Genomic DNA, 20,721 nt, shown 5'->3' with positions numbered 1-20,721 from the left:
AAGGGAGGACAGAGGAAGAGTGTTGAGGATGAGGAAGAGAGACCCTAATATCATCAGAACGTCTCAGGGAGAGAATAATAACAGAGAAAGGCAGGGAGAAAAAGGAGGGTGGGGGGTAAAAAGGGAGAGCGTTATCAAACGAGAGCGAGACAGAGATAACGACATGGACCAGAAAAGTCGGCTGTTGACATTTTCTCTAGACATACAAGCTAAATATACAAGAAGAATGAAAGACTATTATTTTGAAGTTGTAACTAGAATGATATAATTGAGGCTGACACCAATATCCTACTAGGTGTAATGTTGTCCGGTGCCACTGGATTACAGAGTTTCTCGCTTGGTCCTAGTTAGAACAAACAGGGAATTCTGAACCACGTATTGTCAGGTTAGATAGAATGCCAAGCTAGCTAGCTGTTATCTAATTAGCTCTTAGAGGCTAAACATAGGAACCTCAGTCTGTCCTGTGTCACCACAATAAAATATGTAAAAATAAATAAATAACATTTGCTTGCTCGGTTATAGTTACAACACAGCCAGGGTAGGCTATAAAAATAAAATTCTGAAGCCCACGTCGTATAACGTTTAGCTAGACTGTTAAACAGTGCCAGTGCACTACCTCAAAATGACCACACTTCCCAGACAACAGCCTCCACCCAACCAGCCTCACAGTACACACCACGACAAAGTACAATAATATACAACAAAGCACCGTATTTCAACCCGCCTCCTGATTTCCCCATAGGATTTAGGGTAAACTGAGGGTAACAGCGTGTCCCACAGGGTCAGCCACGTAACAATGTGGGGGCCCCTCAGGGTCAGCCACATAACGATATGGGGGTCCCTCGGGGTCAGCCACCTAACAATGTCGGGGTCTCTCTCGGTCAGCCACCTAACAATGTGGGGGTCCCTCGGGGTCAGCCACCTAACAATGTGGGGGTCCCGCGGGGTCAGCCACCTAACAATGTGGGGGTCCCTCGGGGTCAGCTACGTAACAATGTGGGGGTCCCTCGGGGTCAGCCACCTAACAATGTGGGGGTCCCTCGGGGTCAGCCACCTAACAATGTGGGGGTCCCTCGGGGTCAGCCACCTAACAATGTGGGGGTCCCTCGGGGTCAGCCACCTAACAATGTGGGGGTCCCTCGGGGTCAGCCACCTAACAATGTGGGGGTCCCTCGGGGTCAGCCACCTAACAATGTGGGGGTCCCTCGGGGTCAGCCACCTAACAATGTGGGGGTCCCTCGGGGTCAGCCACCAAACAATGTGGGGGTCCCTCGGGGTCAGCCACGTAACAATGTGGGGGTCCCTCGGGGTCAGCCACGTAACAATGTGGGGGTCCCTCGGGGTCAGCCACGTAACGATGTGGGGGTCCCTCGGGGTCAGCCACGTAACGATGTGGGGGTCCCTCGGGGTCAGCCACGTTACGATGTGGGGGTCAGCCACGTTACGATGTGGGGGTCCCTCGGAGTCAGCCACGTAACAATGTGGGCGTGTGTCTCAGGTTCCGTCCTGAATCTGTGTCTGTCTCTTATTATCCATAAAGGCTTGCCCTTGAGCCAACCTTGACTGGAGTTTCAACTTCGCCTAAGATTAGTTTTAATTCCAAATCAAATGTTCCCCCTCAGATCTCTGCAACTGTACAGAGAGATTGAGACCATGCTGTTCTCGCTCTCTCATTTGACTGCTCTCCTCTTTATGAGGTCACCCTTGAGGGTATCTGCCCTCTCACTCTCCTTCCCTCTCTTCCTGGCACGTGGTTGGCAGCATGAGGGAGGGAGGGAGGGAGGGAGGGAGGGAGAAAAGTATACAATAGGTAGACAGATACAGCAGTGCAAAGAAGACAGAAGTAGAGAGAGCGAGAGAGAGCCTATTGTTTCTATGGGGAGATTGACGCAGAGACAGTATTATAGCCAGTAATATAGCCATTCCTTTGATAGCTCATGTCATCACGTAGTGTCCCTGAGCGAGCAATATATATTTTTTTTATCATAATAACTACAAAAGCGTATACTTTATTTGTTAGACATACTATCAATATTATTTCATTTAGTGTCTTGAAATGCTGTGATAGTAAATAACACAAACTCAGATCATGTGACAGTGGATGAGGCTCCATGTTGACCTCTCTACCTTAGGCACAGATCTAGTTCATCCTCTCCATGTCCCATGAGAACCTCCTGGGCTAATCTGACCTTTGGACAACAGGTAGCCGCAGCCCTTTGGAGGTCAAACGCCACCAGAGAATCTTTGGCCGTCACAACTCTCTCCTTCCTGGCTAAGAACACTACGCCCCCCCATCAGTCTTTCCACACTGAGTAATGGCAGGAGCGAGAGATGGTGGCAGAGGGCTATAAAAGTGTAATTTGCTCCATTTTCTTCAGGAAACCAAATTCACTTTCTATCCTCGGTTGCAATCTGTTAACATTCAGACGGCCAGCTCAGCCAGACAGCGCATTACCCACCCACGCCTGCAACTAATGACCCACACACACACACACAGAAAGAGAGACATGGAGAGAGTGCATGCACAAACACTATGCACTTCAATTCAGCCAGTAATGGACTAGTACAAGGAAAGAACAGGGAGGGAGAACAGAAATGAAGGAAAACATACATTGGTCTAAGGGAGGGTAGGCATGTCTGCCTGAATTAAATTAGAGATTCTCCCCATTTCTCCTCATTTCCTCCCCAACCACTCTGTCCACCCTCCAAGAGCAAATAGTTCCCCTCCTTTGTTCTAATCCTGACTGCCTTCTACAGGAGAATGTCTGTCAGCTACGGGAGGACGGCAGTCAGACAATAGAGGAGAGAGGAGTTAGCACAATAGAGGAGAGAGGAGTTAGCCACACCCCTCAGACCGACTTCAGTAATTACACTTGTTACTATGCACACCGCAATTAAACCGCTTCTAACACCACCTCAAAGGCATCGCACAGAAGCACGCCCCGGAACATCAGAGGAACACGTGGCCCTTTAAATATGCATTGTTATCTGCCGGGACCTCAAAGTTCACTAAACAAGGGGTCGTTCGTGTTCCTTAACCACATGACCGCACGGACCTCCTTCTCCTTGTCCGTTAACAGTTTAACATCCGCCGCGAAGAACCAGGACAGGCTAGCGCTTCTACAGCCGTAGTCGTTTATTTCCATTTTTAGATTCATGACAGGTACGTTAGGTAACGCCTGGAACACAGAGCGTCCTGTCATCACACGAGACCATTAACAGAGGTTTCTAGGACAGACGCGACAGATTTAGTCACTGTTTCATCGCCTACTACCCTTTTTGTTATTCAGTGGGAGAAAGGATTAATAAAATGAGCAGACGTGACGGGGGCAGCTTCTTCCTCCCGATTTGTCTGCCGTCTGCTTCCATGTCACTGTTCAACTCGGGGCCCGTGTACAGTACAGTGCTGCTTCCATGTCACTGTTCAACTCGGGGCTGTGTACAGTACAGTGCTGCTTCCATGTCACTGTTCAACTCGGGGCCCGTGTACAGTACAGTGCTGCTTCCATGTCACTGTTCAACTCGGGGCTGTGTACAGTACAGTGCTGCTTCCATGTCACTGTTCAACTTGGGGGCTGTGTACAGTACAGTGCTGCTTCCATGTCACTGTTCAACTTGGGGCCTGTGTACAGTACAGTGCAGCTTCCATGTCACTGTTCAACTCTGGGCTGTGTACAGTACAGTGCTGCTTCCGTGTCACTGTTCAACTCTGGGCTGTGTACAGTACAGTGCTGCTTCCATGTCACTGTTCAACTCTGGGCTGTGTACAGTACAGTGCTGCTTCCATGTCACTGTTCAACTCTGGGCTGTGTACAGTACAGTGCTGCTTCCATGTCACTGTTCAACTCGGGGCTGTACAGTACAGTGCTGCTTCCATGTCACTGTTCAACTCTGGGCTGTGTACAGTACAGTGCTGCTTCCATGTCACTGTTCAACTCTGGGCTGTGTACAGTACAGTGCTGCTTCCATGTCACTGTTCAACTCGGGGCTGTGTACAGTACAGTGCTGCTTCCATGTCACTGTTCAACTCGGGGCTGTGTACAGTACAGTGCTGCTTCCATGTCACTGTTCAACTCGGGGCTGTGTACAGTACAGTGCTGCTTCCATGTCACTGTTCAACTTGGGGCCTGTGTACAGTACAGTGCTGCTTCCATGTCACTGTTCAACTCGGGGCTGTGTACAGTACAGTGCTGTCGAATCTCTCCCACAGCTCTATCAGTTTATCACCCCACCCCCCCTCTTCAGGATTAGCTTCTCTCCGGTGATAAGGGTTTAACTTCACACATATTAACGCTTTGGGAAATAGACAGAGGAATAAGATAGAGGTTGGAGATTTAGACAGTAGAACAAGCTCTCATCCAGGTCACATCACTGCGCCTTCCAGAAGTTACCCAGATCCCATGGACACCCCCACCCCTTCCATTAACCTCCCAGAAACATATGTTTCACTCTGCCTCTCTCACATCTTCTCTATTATTTAAAGGTATTTAACGCTGGCCCGAACCACACGTGTTTATGCGGGGGGGGGGGGGACGATGACAGCGACTGATGAACGGAAATGCCAGACAAAATGAGGGCGTTGAGAGTTGTTAACAAAGTAACATAATCAGCTTTTACACACACGGCTTGTTGCTGAGGCGGTTGAGGAGTGAAAGAAGTCTCATTAAAACAGCAAACTCATCCTGTTTCAGTCCATTTACACCAGGAACAGAGAGAAAAGGAGGGAGGGAGGCAGAGAAATTAAAGGAGGAAGGGTGAGAGAGAAGGGAGAGAGAGGAGGAGGGAGTGAGGGGGCAGAAAGATATTCTCAAAGTAATCTAGAGCTCACAGATCCAACGAACCAGAAAGATAAAATGCAGGAACCAGAACATCATGGAGAAGGATGTACTGATACAGACATCAAAGATGATGTACATGGATAACAGATGGAAAGGACAGATAGAAGGAAGAAGCAGAAAGAGATTGTGTCATTGATTTAGTTAGTGATTGCAGTGTGTACGTGTAAGAAAGAAAGGGGGATAAGAGTGTGTTTGAGTGTGTGTATGAAAGGGGGGGGGGGCACAAGGTGTGTGTGAGAGGTTGTGGGTGTAAAAAAGAGACGGGGTACAGCGTGTGTGACTGTAAGGGATATGGGAAAAAGTGTGCTTGTGCACACTACTGTTCCAAAGTTTCAGGGTCACTTAGAAATGTCCTTGTTATCCATCAAAGCATACATGAAATTAGTTTGAATTGAATTGAAATTTGGTTAGAAATAATGATTTTTAATTGTTATAATAATTGTGTCCTTCAAACGTTTTCGTCAAAGAGACCTCCATTTGCAGCAATTACAGCCTTGCAGACCTTTTGGCATTCTAGTTGTCAGTTTGTTGAGGTAATCTGAAGAGATTTCACCCCATGCTTCCTGAAGCACCTACCACAAATTGGATTGGCTTGATTGGCACTTCGTGAGGGCAAGCCGCTCCCACAACAGTTCAATAGGGTTGAGATCCGGTGACTGTGCTGGCCACTCCATTATAGACAGAATACCAGCTGACTTCCATAAATAGTTCCATAAATAGTTCTTGCAGTTAGGAGATGTGTTCATTGTCCTGTTGTAGGAAGAAACTACCTCCAATCAAGTGCCGTCCACGGGGTATGGTGTTGCAAAATGGAGTTTTGCATATACAAACCTCCCACTTTACCACCACCCAAGCACCCCCAGACCATCACATCACCTCCGCCATGCTTGACAGATAGCGTCAAGCGCTCTTCCAGCATATTTTCATTTGGTCTCAGTCTCGCAAATGTTCTTCTTTGAGATTTGAACACCTCAAACTTAGATTAATCACTTTTTCCAATCTTCCTCTGTCCAGCGTCTATGTTCTTTCGTCCATCTTAAACTTCTCTTTTTATTGGCCAGTCTGAGATGTCTTTTTCTTTGCAACTCTGCCCCCCGGAGTTGCCTCTCCACTGTTGTCGTTGAGACTGGTGATTTGAGGGTACAATTTAATGAAGCGGTCAGTCGGGGACCTGTGCAGTGACTGTTTCACACTCTGTGTCCTCTTGCTCAGTTGTGCACCTGGGCCTCCCACTCCACTTTCAATTCTGGTTAGAGCCAGTTTGAGCTTTTCTGTGAAGGGAGCAGTACAGAGCGTTGTGCGAGTTTCTTGGCAATTTCTCACATGGAAAAGCCTTCAATTCTCAAGAACAGACTGACACGTTCTTTGTTTCTGGCCATTTTGAACATGAAATTGAACCCACAACTGCTGATGCGCCAGATACTCAATAAGTCATAAGAAGGCCAGTTTTATAGCTGCTTTAATCAGTGGAACAGTTTACAGCTGTGCTAACATAATTGCAAAAAGGGTTTTCTAATGATCAATCAGCTATTTTAAAATGATAGCAAACACAATGTACCATTGGAACACAGAACTGATGGTTGCTGATCATACAGTTAGGTCCAGAAATAATTGGACACTTACACAAGTTTTGTTATTTTGGCTGTTTACCAAAATATTTTCAAGTTAGTTAAATAATGAACATGGGCTTAAAGTACAGTCTCAGCTTTAATTTACACATCCAAATTGAAGGAAGGGTTTAGGAATTATAGCTATTTAATGTGTACCCCCCTCTTTTTCAAGGGACCAAAAGTAATTGGAAAATTGACTCAAAAACTGTTTCATGGACAGGTGCGGGCTATCCCTTCATTATTTCTTCATCAAATAAGCATGTAAAAGGTCTGTTGATTCAAGGTGTGGCATTTGCATTTGAAAGTTGTTGCTGTGAACCCACAACATGCGGTACAAGGAGCTCTCAATGCAAATTAAACTGGCCAAATAGCAGGAACATTAGGAGTGGCTAAATCACTAGTTTGGTACATTTTGATAATAAAAAACACAAAAAGGTCTGGATGTCCCCAGAAGACAAAAATGGTGGATGATCGTAGACAAGAAAAAACCCCAACCAAGTGAAGAACACTCTCCAGGAGTTAGGCATATCATTAACCAGGTCTACCATAAAGAGAAGACTTCACAAGAGCAAATACAGAGGGTTCACTACAAGGTGCAAACCATTCATAAGCCTCAAGAATAGAAAGGCCAGATTAGACTTTGCCAAAATACATCTAGAAAAGCCAGCCCAGATCTGGAAGAGCAGTCTTTGGACAAACCTGTAACCAGAATGAAGGGAAAAAAGCATGGAGAAGGCTTGAAACGGTTCAGGATCCGAAGCATACCACGGTGGAGGCAGTGTGATGGCATGGGCATGCATGGCTTCCAATGGCACTGGGTCACAAGTGTTAATTGATGATGTGACCGAAGACAGAAGCCGCCGGATGAATTCCGAAGTGTATAGGGATATACTGCCTGCTCAGACTCAGCCAATTCAGTGTTGATTGGACAGTGGAATGTTCTGCAATGGCCGTGTCAATCACCTGATCTCAACCCGATCGAGCAGGCAACCCAGTGTTTGGTGATGTCCATGTGTTCCAGACTTCAAGCAGCCATTGCATCTTGGTTGTTTCATTTTAAATCCATTGTGGTGCCGTACAGAGACAAAATTATTAAAATTGTAGCAGTGTCCAAATATTTCCGGACCTAACTGTATGCCTCTGTACGCCTATGTAGATATTCCATTAAAAAATCAGCCGTTTCCAGCTACAATAGTCATTTACAACATTTACAAAGTTTACACTATATTTACAATCAACTTAATGTTATTTTAATGGAGAAAAACAGTAGTTTGTAACAGAAGGGGCAGAGGGTGTGTGTGTGTGTGTGTATATAAGAGAAAGAAAGATTGGGGAGAGCGTGTTCAAGTAAGAGAGAGGGTGGTTGAGTGTGTGTGTAAGAGAGGGGTGTGGAGTGTGTGTGTGTGTGTGTGTGTGTGTGTGTAAGAGAGGGGTGTGGAGTGTGTGTGTTGCAGGCAACAGAGGGCAGAGGGTACCATGTTTCAGCACCAGCAGGCTGATTAGAGTTTGGGGGAAAATGACTGCGGGGCACTGCTGCCCTTGTTTTTATTAACCACACAAACACACACACACACACACACACACAAAACTTGTGTTGTGAGTCATGTTGACACAGAGCTAAAGAGACAGAAAGACACTAACTCCACCCAGGGTCTTGGAAACACACAGCATTATTTGGGGGGTTGGGCATGTACCCTGGCAGTCAATGCATCTGACCAGTAACTGATAGGTGGCTGGACGGAATCCTTGAGCGAGGCAGCTGAACATAATTGGTCCCCAGGTTGTACTGGCGCTCTACAAGTTATCCAATTAACATCATTAAATTTAAGTCACAACTTGACAGAGGGAATAATAGTTTGCCACAGACTGCACATTTGAAGTAAATGATCACAAAGGACCTGTGAGGACAGGACGCACAGGAACTGAGAGGACAGGACAGGACGGACAGGAACTGAGAGGACAGGACAGGAGAGGACAGGACAGGAGAGGACAGGCCCTGTGAGGACAGGCCAGGCAGGCTAGGTGTTTGGGTTCTTTGGGTTTGTTTTGATTGTTGGATCAACAGAATTCCAGTGGGAAGTGGGATATGGACCCTGTCAGTCTGTGTGTGATTGTATGCATGTGCACCTGCCCAGACAGGCTGAGGTGTCTGAGTGTTGCTGAAGCTTGACAGTAATGACATTGTTTGTATTAATGTCTGATGAAAGATTCAGCGTGTGGCTGCTGGAGCTTTTAGTGCTTTTACGACACGAAGCACAACGCATGTCTAGATCCCTCTCCATCCCACAGTAGCATGGAGACACACAGACACGCGTCAAAGAGGTGAACCTCCTGAAAGCTCTCAGAACACAATGCAAGAGCAGCGAGAGCAACACTAAAAGCAGAGACAGGGAGAGAAAGGAGAGAAAGGAGAGACAGGGAGAGAAAGGAGACCATGCATTTAGACCGTCAGCAATACCCAGACAAAATGGCTGCCACGCCGGGCTCTCTCCTATTAACATGGAGCAGACCTTACAGAGAAGCTGGAGAGGATGAAAGACACAATGAAAGCCTACACAGGCCATTAACAGACTGGACGAAGGAGAGGGAGAGAAGAGAGGTCAACCTAAAAGGAAAAGGAGAAATAAGGGTTGGAAAAGGTAGGAGAGGGAGAAGAGTCAGTGAAGAGGCTTGGTTCAGTTTAATCCTTCTCCTAACACACTGCAGAGACACAAAGCGCGTGTGTGGGTGTGTGTGTACACGTGCAAAGTGCAAATGGATCCCACTGATAAGATTTTAAATTCCTAATTAATCCTTCTAAAAGGGATTATGAAAGTGAGCAGGGCATGCCAATGCCACTTCAGCACCCAGAGCCTTGACTGTTTTAATGTTACTGAAACAGTCTCAGTAGGGTTGAGATCCTGTGCCACTAACTGTGTTTTAATGTTACTGAAACAGACTCAGTAGGGTTGAGATCCTGGGCCACTAACTGGGTTTTAATGTTACTGAAACAGACTCAGTAGGGTTGAGATCCTGGGCCACTAACTGGGTTTTAATGTTACTGAAACAGTCTCAGTAGGGTTGAGATCCTGGGCCACTAACTGTGTTTTAATGTTACTGAAACAGTCTCAGTAGGGTTGAGATCCTGGGCCACTAACTGTGTCTTAATGTTACTGAAACAGTCTCAGTAGGGTTGAGATCCTGTGCCACTAACTGTGTTTTAATGTTACTGAAACAGTCTCAGTAGGGTTGAGATCCTGTGCCACTAACTGTGTTTTAATGTTACTGAAACAGTCTCAGTAGGGTTGAGATCCTGGGCCACTAACTGTGTTTTAATGTTACTGAAACAGTCTCAGTAGGGTTGAGATCCTGTGCCACTAACTGTGTTTTAATGTTACTGAAACAGTCTCAGTAGGGTTGAGATCCTGTGCCACTAACTGTGTTTTAATGTTACTGAAACAGCACTCTTGCTCCAGTCTCAGTAGGATTGAGATCCTGGGACACTAACAGTGGGAAAAGGAGCAACAGATTTACAGGGTCCCTCATGATCAGATTGTACATACACAGATTAACCCTTCGTTGCCACTTTAACTGCTTACGGCCTCCTTATTATTCCACTTCAAACAGTTCAACTGAACACTACAGGGAACAGAAACGCACAGGTTAAGACAGTCCCTTTGGCAAAGAGAGATGTACAGCAATACCTTCTGCCCTAAACTAATAACTAGCTGCTAAACAAATAATCCATAACCACTGAAGTCTACCAGAAAACATCAGAAGCCTTAGGGTAAATCAGAGTTTAAAAGAAAACGCATTTAATATCAAATAAGTAGATGTTGCCTAGTAATGTTTATGGGCTCAGCCTTTTTAAGATCAGGGCTGTGAAAATAACACTATCCTGTTTGGCCAATATCTACACTGGACTAAAGACAGAAAGAGGGATGAGGAAGGGGAAAGGAAACGGATGGGGTACTAGCTGAGAGACGGATGAGGAAAAGGGTTAAGAGAGAGATGAGGAAAAGGGTTAAGAGAGAGATGAGGAAAAGGGTTAAGAGAGAGATGAGGAAAAGGGTTAAGAGAGAGATGAGGAAAAGGGTTAAGAGAGAGGGACGAAGAAAGGCTTAGGAGAGAGGAATCCTGCTGACACCGTTTGGGTCTCTGCCCTCGCTGTGGTGGACATATCTATAAATATTATTATCTCCTCTATTAAAATAGGCCATCGATGCTACATTACACAGACACAGATACACAGAGATAGACACACACAGACAGACAGACATTCAAAGAAATTCACACACAAAAGTACACACACCCGCACAAAGACACCCACCCAAACCCACCCATACGCAAAGACACACCCACTCACACACCAAGACACACCCCCCCATACGCAAAGACACACACAAAGACACACCCCCCATACGCAAAGACACACACAAAGACACACCCCCCCATACGCAAAGACACACACAAAGACACACCCCCCCATACGCAAAGACACACACAAAGACACACCCCCCCATACGCAAAGACACACACAAAGACACACCCCCCTATACGCAAAGACACACACAAAGACACACCCCCCCATACGCAAAGACACACACAAAGACACACCCACCCCCGTGCAAAGACACAGGCACACACAAGCAGGCATACACACAAAGACACACACAAAGACAAAGACACACACAAAGACACACACACACACACAAAGACACACACAAAGACACACACAAAGACACACCCACAGCCACCCACCCACAGCCACAGACACACCCACAGCCACAGACACACCCACAGCCACCCGCACAAAGACACCCGCACACGCACAAAGACACCCCCGCACCCGCACAAAGACGCACCCGCACAAAGACGCACCCGCACAAAGACGCACCCGCACAAAGACGCACCCGCACAAAGACGCTCCCGCACCCGCACAAAGACACTCCCGCACCCGCACAAAGACACTCCCGCACCCGCACAAAGACACTCCCGCACCCGCACAAAGACACACCCGCACAAAGACACACCCGCACAAAGACACACAATGATAAACAAGCTGGACTGATTGTCAAAGCGTGTTGGTGTACTTGAGGTTAACAGGGTCCATGGTACATGCTGAGTGTCAGGACAACAGACATCCCAACAAACAGAAAACAAAGTGCATCTCTCTTGTCTTGCCCTCCTTTCACTTTCCATCCATCCGCTCCGCCTCATTCTTTCACTCTTACTCTATTCACTCACTTCATCTTTCACTCCAACACAGTGTGCTCTTTGTAATCTGGAACTCTCCATTTCTCTAACCCCAATCACTCCCTCTATATTCTTCATTCTGCCTCCAATATCTTTCTTCATCTCTCTCTTTCTACCTAGCTTGGTTCTCAGTGGACTGTTTAAATGGAACTCAGCAAAACCACACAAAGAGTCAGAAACATTCCACTTCCTGTGCTTTTCCACTCTGTATTGTAACAATTACTTCCTTGTGTGTCAGCTATGTTCACCACATACAGTGAGACAGAGGTGTCATTAATTACACATTATTGGCATTGGGTAACACGTTTTACCACTCCCGCCTCTCAGTGGTGACTCCATCCCACATCCACACACACAGACTCATCTTTAAAGATTTTCCTAAAGTCCCAAGTCTCTCTACAGTGAAAAGGACCCATTATTGGTTTGTTTCCCCGGCCTCCGAGTGTAAGTTCTGTTGGATGGAGCGATGAATGCATGGGGAATCAGATGAAGGGAGAGGGCCCATGCATTATTAAACAGACAGAGTGGAGTTTTAGGGATAAATGTAGACGTGTGGTTAGGGACAACCTTTTCCTCCCTCTACCCCCTCTATCCGTCCCTCCCCTCCCTCTTCCCTAGTGGATTATACATGTCTTATTTAAGGGGGAGGTAAAAAATTCAAGCTTAGGGGAGAGTGCGGGGGAGGGAATGAGTGTACCTGAAAATGGACAAAATGAACAAATGTCTTTAGGGACTTTCTCAAGTGCTAATCTAGGAGCAGTACTCGCTTTGATTACGAGCGAGGGAGAGAAGGAGGGAGGGGGTGGAGGGCTCTGGGACGGAGGAGGAGGGGGTGGAGGGCTCTGGGACGGAGGATGAGGGGGCACAGGAATCAGGGATGGATGAGGGGGGCACAGGAATCAGGGATGGATGAGGGGGGCACAGGAATCAGGGATGGATGAGGGGGGCACAGGAATCAGGGATGGATGAGGGGGGCACAGGAATCAGGGATGGATGAGGGGGGCACAGGAATCAGGGATGAATGAGGGGGGCACAGGAATCTGGGATGGATGAGGGGGGCACAGGAATCTGGGATGGATGAGGGGGGCACAGGAATCTGGGATGGATGAGGGGGGCACAGGAATCTGGGATGGATGAGGGGGGCACAGGAATCTGGGATGGATGAGAGGGGCACAGGAATCAGGGATGGATGAGAGGGGCACAGGAATCAGGGATGGATGAGGGGGGGGTAAGTACATTCCAAACACAGCACGCCAGCGTGGTGAAAAATGGAGGTGCCTGCAGGGCGAACCAGAACTCAGTCTCAGGAACACGACACACTGATACTGAGTAATGGAGCAAGGCTATGGAAAACACACACACACACACACACACACACACACACACACACACACGCACGCACGCACGCACGCACGCACGCACGCACGCACGCATACTCTCTCTTACTCACATACTCACACAGCCTCCCTCTGATCAGACCATATACCAGTGGTTCCCAATGATGTTCCTGGGGGATCAGAAAGGCTACATATTTTTGTTTTCAATTCAGCACTACACAGTTGATTCAATTGAGATGTTTAGGCAAAAGCTGGTATTCAGCATTGAGTCTCCCATTCCCTAAAAGTTTCACATGGAGATCGGAAAATAAACAGAGACCTAACCCATAACCCCCTGGTGCAAATACCATGAGGTCTGGTTTAAATGAGCACACTAGGCTACACCACAGACAGCCCAGGCAGCCTGCCCTGCATCATGCACCTCGGCAGGTTAACAACAATGGGAGCTGGAAGGGTCTGGAGCTAGAGAGGAATGCTTTGAGAAGTCATAAGGAAGCAAGTATTAGATGTAATTTGGGAGGTCATAAATGTACTTCAGTAAAGCCCCGAAGACTTCAGTGCTCCTTAGAAATATTATTCTAATAACTAAAAACTGGAGAAAGAACGGCAACTGCTAGAGCCTCAACTGAAGGCAACAATTAAATGAAATGACTGCAGCTATTTGTATGAACAAAGCTTCATGAATCCCTCTGCACCACTCTCCAAGCCCGCTTTTTTGCTTTTTGTCTGTTTTTCCATCCCAGTCCTCTGGGGTCAGATGGAGCTACGGCAGATCTGTTTTTCCCTCTCTCATTCCCTCCGTCTTCACCCTTGTTTTAAGAGAGGTCCCTTCATAAGCCCGAGATAAGATGAGAGAGGAAGATGGTGGTGGTGGTGGTGGGGGTTAATGCTGCTATCTCGTCATCTGTATCTTTTGAAGATGCACCGTTTCCCCACTTTCTTTATTTCTCTCCTCTTCCATCAGGGGCATCAAAGCCTGTCGGCAGTGTGCCGATGCTCGCCTGAGAGAGCAAGAGTGTGTGTATGTGCGTGCTAACCCTCGGGGATGGCTAATAATGAGAGATAAAACAGACGAAAGAGCCTGAGTAGGGAAGGGCAGGCAGCCCCAATCAGTTTATAGCACCACCACCCCTCCTCTTTTCCTCGTCTTCTTTTACCATCTCTGGCTGTTGATTAAAACGCGTCTAAACATAGATATCACCCTTAATGCCCCCCTCCCTCCCTCCCACATTAAAACAACCCCTCCATCCTTCCCTAACACACATTGACACAGACAACACACCAAAGCATATCGGGGAGTGAATTTCAAATCAAAGTCTTTAAGGGATGGAGTAAAAGAGCGGGTGGAAGAGAGTAGGTGTTTCAAACCCGTCCCTCGTCACAAACCTCTCTTTTCCCCTTTCAAACCCAGAAGCTTAACGCCTAACTCAGGAAAGGGTTTGTAAACATCGGGATACTTAGCATCTGTAACAAGCTTTCTACCAAATCACCCCAACACACACCCCAACACACACCCCAACACACACCCCAACACACACCCCAACACACACCTCGTCTGTCATATCGGAGGTTGTATTTAAATGTTAATGATGTTGAGAGCTGAGATGGAAGTTGGCTTCCCGGTCGGGAGTGAGCGGCAAGGAGCACAGAGCAGCCCCCTTAAAAACGGGATAATCTCCGGGAAGGGAAAGCGTAGAGAGAGATTAAGCTCACAGCCGTGATGTAGCGGCGAGGCAAGGGTACACTTCATTTGCATTGAGAACAGAGGCAGAGCCAGCAAGCGAGGGGACAAAAGGCATGTCGGAGCGGCGTGCGTACACGTTGTGCAAACGGTGTGTGTGTATGTAAATAAGCTGTTGCATGTTGGCAGGCCTCAGCACGAGCTAGGAGAAGTGTTTTAACGTGATAACGTCTGAGGAATGAGCAGCGTTCTCAAACGGGCCGTTCTGACAGAGCGATGCTGAATGGTGAGTGTTCACTATTAGTGCAGAGGAAGAGACGGAACGCTGCAGATTAGAACCGTGTCGTGCCAGGCTAATACACAGCTAATGTAGTGCTTAGAGCTAGTCTCAATTCACAGCCAAACCAAAACACTCAGCAACACAGGCAGAACAAGGGAGATTTTCCAATTTTAGTGAGGACCGAACATTCATCACCGTAAAAATTTTACCATACCTAGGATTAACCCTAAATATCTAACCCTAACATTGATCCTAACCCTAAAAAAAACATTTAGCAAGTAAGGCGAATAATTTAATTATTACTCAAATTTTATCAATCCTTCCCACTACGCTAAAAAAAAAAAAAACACACACACACACACACACAGAATGCTCCAGTAGTAATGCAGAGAGAAAATGTTGGAGGAACAGACTTGAAATGGAAAAGGGAGGAAGAGGCAGAGCATTGAGGAGAACTGTTTTCCACTATGGTATTGGTGACCTATGCATTAACCTGGCTCTCTCACAGCCCCAGACCGCACACTGCATGATTTATTAACCACCAGCAACCACTATGTAGACCACTCTAACAAACACACACACACACACACACACACACACACACACACACACACACACACACACACACACACACACACACACACACACACACACACACACACACACACACACACACACACACACACACACACACACACACACACACACCCCCACACACACACACACACCCCCACACACACCCACCCACCCACCACATTTAAACAGAGATTAAATGTAAAAACTGCGGTAAAGACCAACGCATTAAATAATACACATTTTAAAAACACACAAATACTAAATCACCAACTGAGCTATTACCATAGACACAGACCTGTGTCTGTGGTGGTTTAGAGGCATTTAACAGGTTTATTAGTCGACTATGCGTGTTCATTAACACTCCCCGACTCACACCAACACACACACACAAACAAACACAGAGAGAGAGATAACCATCAAACAACAGTTCCTCTTCCTTGGATAAACAAATGTATCCCTGAGACTCCGATGGGAGTATCTGAAAACAAACAAACAGCTGGTGAGAAAAGGAAGGAAGGAGACAGGATAGAGGGAAGGAGATGGAAGCAAGGAGAGGGGGAAGAAAAGGAAAGGAAAGAGGAAAGGAGGGCGGATAGAAAGGGAAGGAAGGAAGAAGTCTCCATCTGAATGTGACACTATTGTCCTGAACTGCCTTTTAAATAACCCCAGGGTGACCCCTCATCAGACACTGTGAGGGGGGGGACCGGAGGCCAGGGTGACCCCTCATCAGACACTGTGAGGGGACCAGAGGGCAGGGTGACCCCTCATTAGACACTGTGAGGGGGGGGGACCGGAGGCCAGGGTGACCCCCTCATCAGACACTGTGAGGGGGGGGGACCGGAGGCCAGGGTGACCCCTCATCAGACACTGTGAGGGGACCAGAGGGCAGGGTGACCCCTCATTAGACACTGTGAGGGGGGGGACCGGAGGCCAGGGTGACCCCCTCATCAGACACTGTGAGGGAGGGGGACCGGAGGCCAGGGTGACCCCCTCATCAGACACTGTGAGGGGACCAGAGGGCAGGGTGACCCCTCATTAGACACTGTGAGGGGACCAGAGGGCAGGGTGACCCCTCATTAGACACTGTGAGGGGGGGGGGACCGGAGGCCAGGGTGACCCCCTCATCAGACACTGTGAGGGGGGGGACCGGAGGCCAGGGTGACCCCCTCATCAGATACTGTGAGGGGGGGGGACCGGAGGCCAGGGTGACCCCCTCATCAGATACTGTGAGGGGGGGGGACCGGAGGCCAGGGTGACCCCCTCATCAGACACTGTGAGGGGGGGGGGGACCGGAGGCCAGGGTGACCCCTCATCAGACACTGTGAGAGGTGAGCGGAGGCCAGGGTGACCCCTCATCAGACACTGTGAGAGGGGAGCGGAGGCCAGGGTGACCCCTAATCAGACACTGTGAGGGGGGGGGGACCGGAGGCCAGGGTGACCCCTAATCAGACACTGTGAGGGGGGGGACCGGAGGCCAGGGTGACCCCTAATCAGACACTGTGAGGGGGGGGACCGGAGGCCAGGGTGACCCCTCATCAGACACTGGAGTAGCAGGAGAGCAGAGCAGGAGGCAGAAGGCAGGCAGCACCGATAGCACAGAAAACAGTCTCAGAGACACACACGTACAAATACCACCACCGAGTGCAGGAAATTGATTTATGCTGAACACAGGGAGATCAAAGGGCTCATTATAATTGGTGTGTAAGTGGTGAGAACCCGACAGACAGACCAATGCACCCACACAAATCAATAGGAACGTTCCAAATATGTTAAAAACACACTTATAACAAGCCTAAGGCCATATAGGAAAGGGAAATCTCTTCTAAAAAAGCTGACAGAACACTGTGTACATGGAACTAGTAGGCTAAACACGCCAAGGCTTGACACACGGTAACCGTGGTAATGAAGGAGGTCAATGTGTTGCTTGTGTCGACTGGCAGGGTGTCAATGAGCGTGCTCTGCGAAGGGGGAGGGGGGGGTAATCTCCATGGAGACAAAAACCAGGTTGCCACGCTGCTCAGGTATACCAGAACAAAGAAGGGAGGAGGGAAGGACGGAGGGAGGGAGGAGTGCGGATGACAAGGAGAACATATGCAGCCATCCTCATACCAAAAGTCTTCAAAGATTTCATGGAAAGGTGAACAAGTGAAAAAGTAGACGAGGGGCCCAAGGAATAAAACAAGTGAAGACGGGAACCAGAAGAGGAGGTGGAGGGAGACCAGGGGAGGAGGAGGGGGCTGGGTTAGAAGATTCTGCAGCATATGAAGAGGATTAACATGATTCTGGCCCCAAATCTACTGTACCATCCCCCTTACCAGACTTAGTTTCCCTTTACCCTACTCTCCCCCCTCCAACCCCCCCCCCTCCTTCCCAATCCTCCCTCTCTTCCCTCTCCATCCATCTCCATCCATCTCTCTCTCCTGCTAATTGGCCTATCTGAGGTGCAGACATCAAAAGGCCTCTGCTATCAAACACTGTGCTGGCATGTGCCAGAAAAGAACAGAAGAAAAAAGTTACACATTTAAAAAAAAAAAAAATAATAACAGGGGAAATAACACTGAGGAGAGAGAGGGAGGGATTGAAGAGAGAGAAAATAAATATTAAAGAGAGAGAACGGACACAAACGCTTCAAAGGACAGACAAAAGAATCACACACTGAGGAGCACCTCGTAACGACACACTAACTACACACACCCGTGGATAGTGAATTAGATTATAGCAGCTCTTTACTTCAACAACCAAGAGCCACAAACAAAGATGAGAGTCCAAACAGCGAGGAAACGGACGTGCCATCTACAGAGACAGACGAGGTCAGGCGGTCAGAGAAGGCGCATGCACCCCTAGGGCCCGTCGCGTTCTATCAGCGCTGAGCCCAGCCACCGCAGCACTGAGGAGGAGGAAGGTTTACCAGTATGATGGTGGTGTTGAACCACTGGGATGAGTAACAAGGAACACCAGCAGAGGACAGGGATGAGAAGACAGATGGAACGAAGGCAGACAGCAGAGGACAGGGATGAGAAGACAGACGGAACGAAGGCGGACAGCAGAGGACAGGGATGAAAAGACAGACGGAACGACAGCGGACAGCAGAGGACAGGGATGAAAAGACAGACAGAACGAAGGCGGACAGCAGAGGACAGGGAATGAAAAGACAGACGGAACGACAGCGGACAGCAGAGGACAGGGATGAAAAGACAGACAGAACGAAGGCGGACAGCAGAGGACAGGGATGAGGTGTGGGAGGAGGAGTCAGGTGGAGCAAGAAGCCAGGGATTAGGTGTGGGTTGAGGAGTTAGACAGAGGAAAGTTAAGGAGTTGACTTGTTGTTATTGGCCTTGAGCAGTATTGAAGTGATGGGGAGAGGTCAACCTCTCTTAACAAGACAGGCTGCTTTGCACAGTAGACAACATGCAAGCGCGCACACACACACACACACACACACACACACACACACACACACGATATATCTGGATAGACAGATGGAGTTGGAGCTATTGAAAAGGGCAGCGTGTATTTACAGTCAGATATCAGAAAAGGTTATCAGACATCAAATAGGACAGCCATGTCTCAGCCAATCAGACAGAAAGAGCAGAGGCAGGCTAAGGAATCCCAGACTGACAGTGGACCTTAACCAGTCCATACAGGAGAATACTGATGGGACAGCTGACAACCTTGACATTTCAACCATTTGGACAGCCTCAGAGGGACTGTGTTGTGGACGCATGACTTTCAGTATTAGTGGAGGACACTGTATGTGTACAATACTGAGACAGAATGCATGTTCTGATTGCAAGGTCAGTTACAGACAGCACAAATAACACATTTTGTCCCTGAGTGTATCAAGCAGAACGTCCTAACAGTAATGATGGAAATGGAGTACAGCATCAGAGCGTCCTAGTTGTATTAATGAATATGGAGGAGAGCAGCAGAGCGTCCTAGCTGTAACCATGAATATGGAATAGAGCAGCAGAGCGTCCAAGCTGTTACTATGAATATGGAATAGAGCAGCAGAGCGTCCTAGCTGTAACCATAAATAGGGAATAAAGCAGCAGAGCGTCCTAGCTGTAACCATAAATATGGAATAGAGCAGCAGAGCGTCCAAGCTGTTACTATGAATATGGAATAGAGCAGCAGAGCGTCCTAGCTGTAACCATAAATAGGGAATAAAGCAGCAGAGCGTCCTAGCTGTAACCATGAATATGGAATAGAGCAGCAGAGCGTCCTAGCTGTAACCATGAATATGGAATAGAGCAGCAGAGCGTCCTAGCTGTAACCATGAATATGGAATAGAGCAGTAGAGCGTCCTAGCTGTAACCATGAATATGGAATAGAGCAGTAGAGCGTCCTAGCTGTAACCATGAATATGGAATAGAGCAGTAGAGCGTCCTAGCTGTAACCATGAATATGGAATAGAGCAGTAGAGCGTCCTAGCTGTAACCATGAATATGGAATAGAGCAGTAGAGCGTCCTAGCTGTAACCATGAATATGGAATAGAGCAGCACAGCGTCCTAGCTGTAACCATGAATATGGAATAGAGCAGCACAGCGTCCTAGCTGTAACCATGAATATGGAATAGAGCAGCACAGCGTCCTAGCTGTAACCATGAATATGGAATAGAGCAGCACAGCGTCCTAGCTGTAACCATGAATATGGAATAGAGCAGCAGAAGGCTCAGTGACATGGGACAAGGTCAGGACCTGGACCAGTGTGGAGGGAGACCTGATGTCTGTGTGCCTGACAGTAGGACTGCAGGTGGCTAGTCACAGAGTATCGGTGACAACCCCCCCATTGCGCTCACACACGCACGCACACACGCACACACAGTTCCAGTACACAACTTATTGTCTGTATTCTTACCTTTAGCTGAGGATGGATGTAATGGATATTGAGAGAAAGATGAGGAGAGAAAAGAGAACACAGGATGGTCATTTATAAGTCATCTTTACAGAGGTACAAGGGCACTGCCATCAGGCTGGAAGCAAAGCCTAGATCCACACACAGTGTGACACTCACTTTTGCTCTGGGCGGAGAAGGCCAGAGTGAGTTTGGCAAAGAGTTCGTTGTTCTCGTAGCGATCCTCTTTAGCCTTGGTCCAGAAGCTGTTCTCAGACAGATCTTCATATCCTATCTGTTACAGAAGGGATGAGGGAGAGCAAGAGAAAG

General features: G+C 47.9%; 1 protein-coding gene across 2 annotated transcripts in view; it reads right to left on the bottom strand.

Moving 5' to 3' along the window:
* LOC105025226 (protein diaphanous homolog 1) overlaps positions 1-20,721 on the bottom strand; it is a 103,196-nt gene that overhangs the window by 30,677 nt on the left and 51,798 nt on the right. For both annotated transcript variants that reach the window (XM_013133555.4, XM_013133587.4), the window contains 2 exons: positions 20,572-20,686; positions 20,416-20,421 (listed from right to left, as the gene is read on the bottom strand). In XM_013133555.4, the coding sequence (XP_012989009.4) occupies positions 20,416-20,421; positions 20,572-20,686 (121 nt within the window). The remainder of the gene's footprint in view (positions 1-20,415; positions 20,422-20,571; positions 20,687-20,721) is intronic.

The sequence above is a fragment of the Esox lucius genome, chromosome 4 (assembly GCF_011004845.1).
Source record: "Esox lucius isolate fEsoLuc1 chromosome 4, fEsoLuc1.pri, whole genome shotgun sequence".
NCBI lineage: Eukaryota > Metazoa > Chordata > Actinopteri > Esociformes > Esocidae > Esox > Esox lucius.
This window is presented reverse-complemented; position numbering and strand designations above follow the sequence as displayed.